This window comes from Ascaphus truei, unplaced genomic scaffold, assembly GCF_040206685.1.
Source record: "Ascaphus truei isolate aAscTru1 unplaced genomic scaffold, aAscTru1.hap1 HAP1_SCAFFOLD_1211, whole genome shotgun sequence".
In the NCBI taxonomy this organism is placed as follows: domain Eukaryota; kingdom Metazoa; phylum Chordata; class Amphibia; order Anura; family Ascaphidae; genus Ascaphus; species Ascaphus truei.
The window spans coordinates 51,604-66,268 of record NW_027454082.1 but is presented as its reverse complement, the minus strand read 5'-3'; the positions used below and the strand labels follow the sequence as shown (position 1 = coordinate 66,268).

The following is a 14,665-nucleotide window of genomic DNA, read 5'->3' as shown; positions in this document are numbered from 1 at the left end:
CCCCTAACCTATCCCCTCCCCCCTAACCTATCCCCCCCTCCCCCCCCTAACCTATCCCCTCCCCCCTAACCTATCCCCTCCCCCCTAACCTATCCCCTCCCCCCTAACCTATCCCCTCCCCCCTAACCTATCCCCTCCCCCTAACCTATCCCCTCCCCCTAACCTATCCCCTCCCCCCTAACCTATCCCCTCCCCCCTAACCTATCCCCTCCCCCCTAACCTATCCCCTCCCCCCTAACCTATCCCCTCCCCCCTAACCTATCCCCTCCCTCCTAACCTATCCCCTCCCCCCTAACCAATCCCTCCCCCTAACCTATCCCTCCCCCCTAACCTATCCCCTCCCCCTAACCTATCCCCTCCCCCCTAACCTATCCCCTCCCCCCTAACCTATCCCCTCCCCCCTAACCTATCCCCTCCCCCCCTAACCTATCCCCTCCCCCCCTAACCTATCCCTTCCCCCCCTAATCTATCCCCTCCTCCCCCCTAATCTATCCCCTTCCTCCCCCCTAACCTATCCCCTTCCTCCCCCCTAATCTATCCCCTTCCTCCCCCCTAATCTATCCCCTTCCTCCTAACCTATCCCCTCCCCCCTAACCTATCCCCTCCCCCCTAACCTATCCCCTCCCCCCTAACCTATCCCCTCCCCCCTAACCTATCCCCTCCCCCCTAACCTATCCCCTCCCCCCTAACCTATCCCCTCCCCCCTAACCTATCCCCTCCCCCTAACCTATCCCCGCCCCCCTAACCTATCCCCTCCCCCCTAACCTATCCCCTCCCCCTAACCTATCCCCTCCCCCCTAACCTATCCCCTCCCCCCTAACCTATCCCCTCCCCCTAACCTATCCCCTCCCCCTAACCTATCCCCGCCCCCTAACCTATCCCCTCCCCCTAACCTATCCCCTCCCCCCTAACCTATCCCCTCCCCCCTAACCTATCCCCTCCCCCCTATCCAATCCCCTCCCCCCTAACCTATCCCCTCCCCCTAACCTATCCCCTTCCCCCTAACCTATCCCCTCCCCCCTAACCTATCCCCTCCCCCCTAACCTATCCCCTCCCCCCTAACCTATCCCCTCCCCCCTAACCTATCCCCTTCCCCCTAACCTATCCCCTCCCCCCTAACCTATCCCCTCCCCCCTAACCTATCCCCTCCCCCCTAACCTATCCCCTCCCCCCTAACCTATCCCCGCCCCCCTAACCTATCCCCTCCCCCCTAACCAATCCCCTCCCCCCTAACCTATCCCCTCCCCCCTAACCTATCCCCTCCCCCCCCCCCCCCCTGGTGCACTGGCGGGGTCCCTCCTCTCCCTCACCCCTAGGCCACGTCATAACTTCACGGGACCTGGAAACTCTTCTCCCGGCCCCGGTTTGTTTTCTTCCCCCTCCTCTCCCGGCCTCACCGCAGGGTCCCTCCTCTCCCGGCCTCGCCGCGGGGTCCCTCCTCTCCCGGCCTCACCGCAGGGTCCCTCCTCTCCCGGCCTCGCCGCGGGGTCCCTCCTCTCCCGGCCTCACCGCGGGGTCCCTCCTCTCCCGGCCTCGCCTCGGGGTCCCCCCTCTCCCGGCCTCGCCTCGGGGTCCCCCCTCTCCCGGCCTCACCGCGGGGTCCCTCCTCTCCCGGCCTCGCCGCGGGGTCCCCCCTCTCCCGGCCTCGCCGCGGGGTCCCCCCTCTCCCGGCCTCACCGCGGGGTCCCCCCTCTCCCGGCCTCGCCGCGGGGTCCCTCCTCTCCCGGCCTCACCGCGGGGTCCCCCCTCTCCCAGCCTCACCGCGGGGTCCCCCCTCTCCCGGCCTCGCCGCGGGGTCCCCCCTCTCCCGGCCTCACCGCGGGGTCCCCCGTCCCCCGTCCCCCGTCTCCCGGGCTCAGTGACACATGCTTGGTTCGCAGAAAGTGTACTATGTTGAGGAGGCTCACGGCATCGTGGTGACCGACCTCGCCTTCCTGCCGGAGACAGCGCGGGGGCGGGAGCTGCGGGGGGATAACGAAGCCGCCCTCCTGAGCGTGGCCGTGGACAGCCGCTGCAAACTGCACCTGGTGCCTAACAGAGGTAGGTCCTCCCTTCCCCGGTAATGCGCCAACATACGCCGTGGTGCTGTGTTACAGGCGGCAGAGGTGGGGTATGGGTGGTCTCGCTGGGTCTCACGGTATCGGGTTCCCAGCGCGTTGCAGCGCGCGAGGGTTGCGGAAATGTATAATAATATTACTTTATTAACAATAGTTACCCACACTCGCTAATTTAACCCCTTGAGGTGGATTCATATAGATTGCTAATCAGACTCCGCACAGATCACCAACTCACAGGGGGTCGGCATCTCTACATATCGGGGGTCGGCATCTCTACATATCGGGGGTCGGCATCTCTACATATCGGGGGTCGGCATCTCTACATATCGGGGGTCGGCATCTCTACATATCGGGGGTCGGCATCTCTACATATCGGGGGTCGGCATCTCTACATATCGGGGGTCGGCATCTCTACATATCGGGGGTCGGCATCTACATATCGGGGGTCGGCATCTCTACATATCGGGGGTCGGCATCTCTACATATCGGGGGTCGGCATCTCTACATATCGGGGGTCGGCATCTCTACATATCGGGGGTCGGCATCTCTACATATCGGGGGTCGGCATCTCTACATATCGGGGGTCGGCATCTACATATCGGGGGTCGGCATCTCTACATATCGGGGGTCGGCATCTCTACATATCGGGGGTCGGCATCTCTACATATCGGGGGTCGGCATCTCTACATATCGGGGGTCGGCATCTCTACATATCGGGGGTCCCAAACGCCTTAATCCCAATACCAGCCACTCATTAACCCCTTCCTCCCCGCGGGCTCTGTCTCACTGTTATTTTACCTTCTCCACCTATCTTTGCTTTAATTGGCATTTTGTGGTGATACGTTTTTAACGCATTCACTTCAATGAATTATGATTCAATGTCCTGTTTTATAATAGTGATGTGCAACAGCAGGGGTTTCTTTCAAGCAAATTCTTAAACACTTCACCTTTTCTTCACGAAAATTGACAGTTTATGGGCCAAATATCTCTTAGGTACTGTGAGCTTCTATAAGCTCAGAACCAGTACGTATACCGAATCTCCGTATGCCCTTTTCTATATAGCGCATTCAGCCGTTGGCTTGTGAACATTCGCCAGTCTCCTAATCCTCATTCAGTGTTTAAACGTCACATATTGTATCAAATATTAGCTGCAGACATTTCCTGCAAATGCATCACTAGGCCGGTCACTGGGCTATATAAAGGCCAGCAACCTCTGCCTGGACAGGCACGTCCGTGTTCTCGCCTTTACTCCTCCATGTACAATCTGCTCATTTGCTCTTTCACACCCAGATATCTGCAGAGTAAATACATTTAAGATTGCATCATGGTGTCCTGTGTGAAGTGTTGAAGCCCACTGCCTTATTCTCATGATCGGTTGTGTTATCTCTGTGCAGTATTAGAAATTCACACCCTCTGATATAACCTTCTCTCTTCCTCAAGGTTCCTTGCCTGTGTGGATGCTGTTCCTCGTTTGTGCTGTACTGGTGACCATCATCGTTATTCTGCTTCAGCATGCCTTCCCGAGCTTCCTCTAGGAGTGCAGGAGAGCTCCACTGAAAATATCATCAATAGATTGTACCTTCCAAGCCAGTATCTGGTAATCTCCATCAGAAATATCCTCAGCAGATCATACCCTGCGTGAGACGAGACATTGTGCTCACATCGGGTCTCTCCTGGACAGAGACAAGTTTCATCAGATGTGGAACCACAGGAGCCAGACCAGGACAGGAGCCAGACCAGGACAGGAGCCATAGGAGGGGTGCAGAGTTTCATCTTGCTCCAAGGATCCGGCTTGGGGACATTTCAGAGACAATTTGGTGGTGTGAAACCGTTCTACGGCCGTTAGGAACCAAATGCAAATCTGGACCTAAGATGTTTTCGGGTCATTTTATGCATCTCGTTACTTTTTGTGGCCTGCACGGCCATCTTTTAATGATTGTTTTCTTTCACGATAGGGAAATTTCAGCTAATTTGAAGCTTTCTGTTGGTCCAGCCAAATTTCGTGCTATGATTGCACCCTGCATTCACACACTGCCCTATAGACACCGGTGTAACATGGAGCCACAGGATGGAGACCTCTTTCCCTCTGTCTTCCTGTATCCCAGATCTTAGCATGGCTGTGCAGTCTTGAAGTGACAGGGTTAGTTAGCACCTCACTGCCCCTTTGCTTTGTCAGCAGTTTATCCCCCCCCCCATGTAAAGGAGTGGGTAGGAGGGTAGGACTGGACTTCAAACACTATCTCCTTGGAGTAATCTCCTTGATCTCCCCACATCTCTTACTCGCTCTGCCCTCTGACCCGCAGAGAGCGAGGGGCAGAGGTCACATCTCTCCTACTCTGCTCTCCGACCCGCACAGATTGAGGGGCAGAGGTCACATCTCTCTAACTCTGCCCTCTGACCTGCACATTTTGAGGGCAGAGGTCACATTTCATGTCCATTTAAAACTATTACAAATCAGGGTTGTGACTTCATGAACCAATCGGGATGCTCCGTTTAGCAAAGCTCCGTTATCTTACCATAGGAGGCATCTTATTCGCTGGACTACATGCCACGGGCTCCCTGATTGGCCAAGGCTGCTGTCGCTCACACAGGGGGATGACCAGTTTAATGTTAGGAGCATGTGGTTTCTTTTTTTTCATTTGTTTAAATCTGTGACAAAGATGAATAGACCAGGACTATGGGGAAGGGAGACTACCTCTCCCAGGCGCTGGGGGAAAGCGTGCTCAGCCCGACCTCCTCACATCCAGGACTATGGGGAAGGGAGACTACCTCTCCCAGGAGCTGGGGGAAAGCGTGCTCAGCCCGACCTCCTCACATCCAGGGCTATGGGGAAGGGAGACTACCTCTCCCAGGAGCTGGGGGAAAGCGTGCTCAGCCCGACCTCCTCACATCCAGGACTATGGGGAAGGGAGACTACCTCTCCCAGGAGCTGGGGGAAAGCGTGCTCAGCCCGACCTCCTCACATCCAGGGCTATGGGGAAGGGAGACTACCTCTCCCAGGAGCTGAGGGAAAGCGTGCTCAGCCCGACCTCCTCACATGCAGGACTATGGGGAAGGGAGACTACCTCTCCCAGGCGCTGGGGGAAAGCGTGCTCAGCCCGACCTCACATCCAGGACTATGGGGAATGGAGACTACCTCTCCCAGGCGCTGGGGGAAAGCGTGCCGACCTCCTCACATCCAGGGCTATGGGGAAGGGGGACTACCTCTCCCAGGCGCTGGGGGAAAGCGTGCTCAGCCCGACCTCACATCCAGGGCTATGGTGAAGGGGGACTACCTCTCCCAGGAGCTGGGGGAAAGCGTGCTCAGCCCGACCTCCTCACATCCAGGACTATGGGGAAGGGAGACTACCTCTCCCAGGAGCTGGGGGAAAGCGTGCTCAGCCCGACCTCACATCCAGGACTATGGGGAATGGAGACTACCTCTCCCAGGCGCTGGGGGAAAGCGTGCCGACCTCCTCACATCCAGGGCTATGGGGAAGGGGGACTACCTCTCCCAGGCGCTGGGGGAAAGCGTGCTCAGCCCGACCTCACATCCAGGGCTATGGTGAAGGGGGACTACCTCTCCCAGGAGCTGGGGGAAAGCGTGCTCAGCCCGACCTCACATCCAGGACTATGGGGAATGGAGACTACCTCTCCCAGGAGCTGGGGGAAAGCGTGCTCAGCCCGACCTCCTCACATCCAGGGCTATGGGGAAGGGAGACTACCTCTCCCAGGCGCTGGGGGAAAGCGTGCTCAGCCCGACCTCCTCACATCCAGGGCTATGGGGAAGGGAGACTACCTCTCCCAGGAGCTGGGGGAAAGCGTGCCGACCTCCTCACATCCAGGGCTATGGGGAAGGGAGACTACCTCTCCCAGGAGCTGGGGGAAAGCGTGCTCAGCCCGACCTCCTCACATCCAGGGCTATGGGGAAGGGAGACTACCTCTCCCAGGAGCTGGGGGAAAGCGTGCCGACCTCCTCACATCCAGGGCTATGGGGAAGGAAGACTACCTCTCCCAGGAGCTGGGGGAAAGCGTGCCGACCTCGTCACATCCAGGACTATCGGGAATGGAGACTACCTCTCCCAGGCGCTGGGGGAAAGCGTGCCCGACCTCCTCACATCCAGGGCTATGGGGAAGGGAGACTACCTCTCCCAGGAGCTGGGGGAAAGCGTGCTCAGCCCGACCTCCTCACATCCAGGGCTATGGGGAAGGGAGACTACCTCTCCCAGGAGCTGGGGGAAAGCGTGCTCAGCCCGACCTCACATCCAGGGCTATGGGGAAGGGAGACTACCTCTCCCAGGAGCTGGGGGAAAGCGTGCTCAGCCCGACCTCCTCACATCCAGGGCTATGGGGAAGGGAGACTACCTCTCCCAGGAGCTGGGGGAAAGCGTGCTCAGCCCGACCTCACATCCAGGGCTAAGGGGAAGGGAGACTACCTCTCCCAGGAGCTGGGGGAAAGCGTGCTCAGCCCGACCTCCTCACATCCAGGGCTATGGGGAAGGGAGACTACCTCTCCCAGGAGCTGGGGGAAAGCGTGCCGACCTCGTCACATCCAGGGCTATGGGGAAGGGAGACTACCTCTCCCAGGAGCTGGGGGAAAGTGTGCCCGACCTCACATCCAGGGCTATGGGAAGGGAGACTACCTCTCCCAGGCGCTGGGGGAAAGTGTGCCCGACCTCACATCCAGGGCTATGGGGAAGGGAGACTACCTCTCCCAGGAGCTGGGGGAAAGTGTGCCTGACCTCCTCACATCCTGGGCTATGGGAAGGGAGACTACCTCTCCCAGGAGCTGGGGGAAAGCGTGCCGACCTCCTCACATCCAGGACTATATGAAGGGAGACTACCTCTCCCAGGAGCTGGGGGAAAGCGTGCTCAGCCCGACCTCGTCACATCCAGGGCTATGGGGAAGGGAGACTACCTCTCCCAGGAGCCGGGGGAAAGCGTGCTCAGCCCGACCTCGTCACATCCAGGGCTATGGGGAAGGGAGACTACCTCTCCCAGGAGCTGGGGGAAAGCGTGCCGACCTCCTCACATCCAGGGCTATGGGGAAGGGAGACTACCTCTCCCAGGAGCTGAGGGAAAGCGTGCTCAGCCCGACCTCCTCACATCCAGGGCTATGGGAAGGGAGACTACCTCTCCCAGGAGCTGGGGGAAAGCGTGCTCAGCCCGACCTCACATCCAGGGCTATGGGAAGGGAGACTACCTCTCCCAGGAGCTGGGGGAAAGCGTGCTCAGCCCGACCTCACATCCAGGGCTATGGGGAAGGGAGACTACCTCTCCCAGGCGCTGGGGGAAAGCGTGCTCAGCCCGACCTCACATCCAGGGCTATGGGAAGGGAGACTACCTCTCCCAGGCGCTGGGGGAAAGCGTGCTCAGCCCGACCTCACATCCAGGGCTATAGGGAAGGGAGACTACCTCTCCCAGGAGCTGGGGGAAAGCGTGCCCGACCTCCTCACATCCAGGACTATGGGGAAGGGAGACTACCTCTCCCAGGAGCTGGGGGAAAGCGTGCTCAGCCCGACCTCCTCACATCCAGGGCTATGGGGAAGGGAGACTACCTCTCCCAGGCGCTGGGGGAAAGCGTGCTCAGCCCGACCTCACATCCAGGGCTATGGGGAAGGGAGACTACCTCTCCCAGGAGCTGGGGGAAAGCGTGCTCAGCCCGACCTCCTCACATCCAGGGCTATGGGGAAGGGAGACTACCTCTCCCAGGCGCTGGGGGAAAGCGTGCTCAGCCCGACCTCCTCACATCCAGGGCTATGGGGAAGGGAGACTACCTCTCCCAGGAGCTGGGGGAAAGCGTGCTCAGCCCGACCTCCTCACATCCAGGGCTATGGGGAAGGGAGACTACCTCTCCCAGGAGCTGGGGGAAAGCGTGCCGACCTCACATCCAGGGCTATGGGGAAGGGAGACTACCTCTCCCAGGCGCTGGGGGAAAGCGTGCCCGACCTCCTCACATCCAGGGCTATGGGGAAGGGAGACTACCTCTCCCAGGCGCTGGGGGAAAGCGTGCTCAGCCCGACCTCACATCCAGGGCTATGGGGAAGGGAGACTACCTCTCCCAGGAGCTGAGGGAAAGCGTGCTCAGCCCGACCTCCTCACATCCAGGGCTATGGGGAAGGGAGACTACCTCTCCCAGGCGCTGGGGGAAAGCGTGCCGACCTCCTCACATCCAGGGCTATGGGGAAGGGAGACTACCTCTCCCAGGAGTTGAGGGAAAGCGTGCCGACCTCACATGCAGGACTATGGGGAAGGGAGACTACCTCTCCCAGGAGCTGGGGGAAAGCGTGCTCAGCCCGACCTCCTCACATCCAGGGCTATGGGGAAGGGAGACTACCTCTCCCAGGTGCTGGGGGAAAGCGTGCCGACCTCCTCACATCCAGGGCTATGGGGAAGGGAGACTACCTCTCCCAGGAGCCGGGGGAAAGCGTGCTCAGCCCGACCTCACATCCAGGACTATGGGGAAGGGAGACTACCTCTCCCAGGAGCTGGGGGAAAGCGTGCCGACCTCCTCACATCCAGGGCTATGGGGAAGGGAGACTACCTCTCCCAGGAGCTGGGGGAAAGCGTGCTCAGCCCGACCTCCTCACATCCAGGGCTATGGGGAAGGGAGACTACCTCTCCCAGGCGCTGGGGGAAAGCGTGCCGACCTCCTCACATCCAGGGCTATGGGGAAGGGAGACTACCTCTCCCAGGAGCCGGGGGAAAGCGTGCTCAGCCCGACCTCACATCCAGGACTATGGGGAAGGGAGACTACCTCTCCCAGGAGCTGGGGGAAAGCGTGCCCGACCTCCTCACATCCAGGGCTATGGGGAAGGGAGACTACCTCTCCCAGGAGCTGGGGGAAAGCGTGCCGACCTCCTCACATCCAGGGCTATGGGGAAGGGAGACTACCTCTCCCAGGAGCTGAGGGAAAGCGTGCCGACCTCCTCACATCCAGGGCTATGGGGAAGGGAGACTACCTCTCCCAGGAGCTGGGGGAAAGCGTGCCGACCTCACATCCAGGGCTATGGGGAAGGGAGACTACCTCTCCCAGGAGCTGGGGGAAAGCGTGCCGACCTCCTCACATCCAGGGCTATGGGGAAGGGAGACTACCTCTCCCAGGCGCTGGGGGAAAGCGTGCCGACCTCACATCCAGGGCTATGGGGAAGGGAGACTACCTCTCCCAGGAGCTGAGGGAAAGCGTGCTCAGCCCGACCTCCTCACATCCAGGGCTATGGGGAGGGAGACTACCTCTCCCAGGAGCTGGGGGAAAGCGTGCTCAGCCCGACCTCCTCACATCCAGGGCTATGGGGAAGGGAGACTACCTCTCCCAGGAGCTGGGGGAAAGCGTGCTCAGCCCGACCTCGTCACATCCAGGGCTATGGGGAAGGGAGACTACCTCTCCCAGGTGCTGGGGGAAAGCGTGCCGACCTCCTCACATCCAGGGCTATGGGGAAGGGAGACTACCTCTCCCAGGCGCTGGGGGAAAGCGTGCTCAGCCCGACCTCCTCACATCCAGGGCTATGGGGAAGGGAGACTACCTCTCCCAGGCGCTGGGGGAAAGCGTGCCGACCTCACATCCAGGACTATGGGGAAGGGAGACTACCTCTCCCAGGAGCTGGGGGAAAGCGTGCTCAGCCCGACCTCACATCCAGGGCTATGGGGAAGGGAGACTACCTCTCCCAGGCGCTGGGGGAAAGCGTGCTCAGCCCGACCTCCTCACATCCAGGAATCTGCACGCGAGACCCGCTAATGTCTTAAAGCAGCCAATACCCAGCCCTGATAATGAACATGCTACACGCTACATGTACACTGAGTATCTTTATACACGTGGCACCGCAGAGAAAAGAGACTGAAATGGGCACTGTGTGGCAGGGGGATATTTAAGGGCTTCCAAACTCTGACACCTGGAAGTATTTTTAAATAATGTTTTAATAGCTTATAGACGTGAGCTGAGACGTGGGGGGCGTTTGGCTTCTGGTGGTTCCCTTTTAGTGAGTTAAATAAGAGTTTGCACGGGCAAAACTTCCACCTGCCCTTCTCTTTATTGGCTCGGATAAGAGAAGGGTTCACACGTGGGGGCCACGGAAGAGAATACAAATATACCTTTGTTTACAGAGAAACTGTGGCAGCCAAACCTTGGTTTTCAGCAACGCTGCATTTGTTTCCGGACCATTGGGTTTTCCCAGCATGCTGTGTGTGTGTGTGTGTGCTACCAGGGATTGCACCGCTACAGGGAGCCCGCCACACAGAAGTATGCTTCCAGTGAATGAAGGGGTCACCCTGACGTGCTAATTCTGTGCGGTGCCCCCGCTATAACCCCCAGCACCGGGGGCAGGTACGGGCCCCCACGCAGCGGGGGGCGATACGTGGAACACGCAGAGTAGTCACTAATGGGGTTAATGGTCTGATAATAATATACAATGAGGTCACTATTACCACGTACAATGAGGTCACTATTACCACGTACAGTGAGGTCACTATTACCACGTACAGTGAGGTCACTATTACCACGTACAATGAGGTCACTATTACCACGTACAGTGAGGTCACTATTACCACGTACAGTGAGGTCACTATTACCACGTACAATGAGGTCACTATTACCACGTACAGTGAGGTCACTATTACCACGTACAGTGAGGTCACTAATTACCACGTACAATGAGGTCACTATTACCACGTTCAGTGAGGTCACTATTACCACGTACAATGAGTAATTCTGAGGCCCTGCGAGAGAGAACAGGCAAGGATTTCATCTTAAATCAAGTGTGGAGTTATACTTGATATCACTGTATGTTGCAGCATGTTTGTGTATCCTCTGTTGTGCACTGCATTTCTAAATAAAAACCCTGACACCGTGTCCGAGATAAGCCGGTAACGTGGCTTTTATGTGGTTCTTGTTTAAGATGTTCTGCCTTGTGCTTCTCCTTTTAGTTTAGTCTCCGTGGTTCAGTCAGTGGGAGCTGGATTTGGAAGCGAGGAGCTTGTTCCGTTTCGTGGCAGCTGTCTCCCTTTTAATAAAGTGTCCCCCTCCTGCCCGCACTGCCACTCTGTCACGCGCGTGGCACGTATCCTGTGGGGAACAGTTATACGCTGCAGGGCGAAGCCACGATGTGCTGAGCGATCACCACGCAGAGCGAGGCCACGGTGCGCAGAGCGGTCACCACGCAGGGCGAGGCCACGATGCGCTGAGCGATAATCCATGCAGGGCGAGGCCACGATGCGCTGAGCGATCACCACGCAGGGCGAGGCCACGGTGCGCTGAGCGATCACCACGCAGAGCGAGGCCACGGTGCGCTGAGCGACCACACGCAGGGCGAAGCCATGGTGCGCTGAGCGATCACCACGGAGGGCGAGGCCACGGTGCGCTGAGCGATCACACGCAGGGCGAAGCCACGGTGCACTGAGCGATCACACGCAGGGCGAGGCCACGGTGCGCTGACCGATCACACGCAGGGCGAAGCCACGGTGCGCTGAGCGATCACCACGCAGGGCGAGGCCACGATGCGCTGAGCGATAATCCATGCAGGGCGAGGCCACGATGCGCTGAGCGATCACCACACAGGGCGAGGCCACGGTGCGCTGAGCGATCACAACGCAGAGCGAGGCCACGGTGCGCAGAGCGATCACCATGCAGGGCGAAGCCACGGTGCGCAGAGTGATCACCACGCAGGGCGAGGCCACGGTGCGCAGAGTGATCACCACGCAGGGCGAAGCCACGGTGCGCAGAGCGATCACCACGCAGGGCGAGGCCACGGTGCGCAGAGTGATCACCACGCAGGGCGAAGCCACGGTGCGCAGAGCGATCACCACGCAGGGCGAGGCCACGGTGCGCAGAGTGATCACCACGCAGGGCGAAGCCACGATGTGCTGAGCGATCACCAGGCAGGGTGAAGCCACGGTGCGCTGAGTGATCACGCAGGGCGAGGCCACGATGTGCTGAGATATCACCACGCAGGGCGAAGCCACGATGTGCTAAGATATCACCACGCAGGGCGAGGCCACGATGTGCTGAGCGATCACCACGCAGGGCGAGGCCACGGTGTGCTGAGCGATCACCACGCAGGGCGAAGCCACGGTGCGCTGAGCGATCACCACGCAGGGCGAGGCTACGGTGCGCTGAGCGATCACCACGCAGGGCGAGGCCACGGTGCGCTGAGCGATCACACGCAGGGCGAAGCCACGGTGCGCTGAGCGATCACCACGCAGGGCGAGGCTACGGTGTGCTGAGCGATCACCACGCAGGGCGAAGCCACGGTGCGCTGAGAGATCACCACGCAGGGCGAGGCCACGGTGTGCTGAGCGATCACCACGCAGGGCGAAGCCACGGTGTGCTGAGCGATCACCACGCAGGGCGAAGCCACGGTGCGCTGAGCGATCACCACGCAGGGCGAGGCTACGGTGTGCTGAGCGATCACCACGCAGGGCGAGGCTACGGTGTGCTGAGAGATCACCACGCAGGGCGAGGCCACGGTGTGCTGAGCGATCACCACGCAGGGCGAAGCCACGGTGTGCTGAGCGATCACCACGCAGGGCGAAGCCACGGTGCGCTGAGCGATCACCACGCAGGGCGAGGCGCAGCCGTCCCTTCCTATCGTGTGACGCGCAGCCGTCCCTTCCTATCGTGTGACGCGCAGCCGTCCCTTCCTATCGTGTGACGCGCAGCCGTCCCTTCCTAGCGTCACACGATAGGAAGGGACGTCTGCGCGTCACACGATAGGAAGGGACGTCTGCGCGTCACACGATAGGAAGGGACGGCTGCGCGATAGGAAGGGACGGCTGCGCGTCACACGATAGGAAGGGACGGCTGCGCGTCACACGATAGGAAGTGACGGCCGCGCGTCACACGATAGGAAGGGACGGCTGCGCGTCGCACGATAGGAAGGGACGGCTGCGCGTCGCACGATAGGAAGGGACGGCCGCGCGTCGCACGATAGGAAGGGACGGCCGCGCGTCACACGATAGGAAGGGACGGCCGCGCGTCACACGATAGGAAGGGACGGCTGCGCGTCACACGATAGGAAGGGACGGCTGCGCGTCACACGATAGGAAGGGACGGCTGCGCGTCACACGATAGGAAGGGACGGCTGCGCGTCACACGATAGGAAGGGACGGCTGCGCGTCACACGATAGGAAGGGACGGCTGCGCGTCACACGATAGGAAGGGACGGCTGCGCGTCACACGATAGGAAGGGACGGCTGCGTCACACGATAGGAAGGGACGGCTGCGCGTCACACGATAGGAAGGGACGGCCGCGCGTCACACGATAGGAAGGGACGGCTGCGTCACACGATAGGAAGGGACGGCTGCGTCACACGATAGGAAGTGACGGCTGCGCGTCACACGATAGGAAAGGACGGCTGCGCGTCACACGATAGGAAGGGACGGCCGCGCGTCACACGATAGGAAGGGACGGCTGCGCGTCACACGATAGGAAGGGACGGCTGCGCGTCACACGATAGGAAGGGACGGCTGCGCGTCGCACGATAGGAAGGGACGGCTGCGCGTCACACGATAGGAAGGGACGGCTGCGCGTCACACGATAGGAAGGGACGGCCGCGCGTCACACGATAGGAAGGGACGGCCGCGCGTCACACGATAGGAAGGGACGGCTGCGCGTCACACGATAGGAAGGGACGGCTGCGTCACACGATAGGAAGGGACGGCCGCGCGTCACACGATAGGAAGGGACGGCCGCGCGTCACACGATAGGAAGGGACGGCCGCGCGTCACACGATAGGAAGGGACGGCCGCGCGTCACACGATAGGAAGGGACGGCTGCGCGTCACACGATAGGAAGGGACGGCTGCGCGATAGGAAGGGACGGCCGCGCGTCACACGATAGGAAGTGACGGCTGCGCGTCACACGATAGGATGGGACGGCTGCGCGATAGGAAGGGACGGCCGCGCGTCACACGATAGGAAGTGACGGCTGCGCGTCACACGATAGGAAGGGACGGCTGCGCGTCGCACGATAGGAAGGGACGGCTGCGTCACACGATAGGAAGGGACGGCCGCGCGTCACACGATAGGAAGGGACGGCCGCGCGTCACACGATAGGAAGGGACGGCTGCGCGTCACACGATAGGAAGGGACGGCCGCGCGTCACACGATAGGAAGGGACGGCTGCGCGTCGCACGATAGGAAGGGACGGCCGCGCGTCACACGATAGGAAGGGACGGCCGCGCGTCACACGATAGGAAGGGACGGCTGCGCGATAGGAAGGGACGGCTGCGCGTCACACGATAGGAAGGGACGGCTGCGCGTCACACGATAGGAAGGGACGGCTGCGCGTCGCACGATAGGAAGGGACGGCTGCGCGTCGCACGATAGGAAGGGACGGCCGCGCGTCACACGATAGGATGGGACGGCTGCGCGTCACACGATAGGATGGGACGGCTGCGCGTCACACGATAGGATGGGACGGCTGCGCGTCACACGATAGGAAGGGACGGCTGCGCGTCACACGATAGGAAGGGACGGCTGCGCGTCGCACGATAGGAAGGGACGGCTGCGCGTCACACGATAGGAAGGGACGGCTGCGTCACACGATAGGAAGGGACGGCTGCGCGTCACACGATAGGAAGGGACGGCTGCGCGTCACACGATAGGAAGTGACGGCTGCGCGTCACACGATAGGAAG

At 60.4% G+C, this 14,665-nt stretch overlaps 1 protein-coding gene across 1 annotated transcript in view; it reads left to right on the top strand.

Annotated features, from left to right (window-relative positions):
• Positions 1-10,899, top strand: part of LOC142475397 (guanine nucleotide-exchange factor SEC12-like) — a gene marked incomplete at its 5' end in the record, with an annotated part of 30,839 nt that extends 19,940 nt beyond the window's left edge. The window contains 2 exons of the mRNA XM_075581312.1: positions 1,863-2,040; positions 3,498-10,899. Of these exons, the coding sequence (XP_075437427.1) occupies positions 1,863-2,040; positions 3,498-3,592 (273 nt within the window). The remainder of the gene's footprint in view (positions 1-1,862; positions 2,041-3,497) is intronic.
• Positions 10,900-14,665: the final 3,766 nt, after the last annotated feature.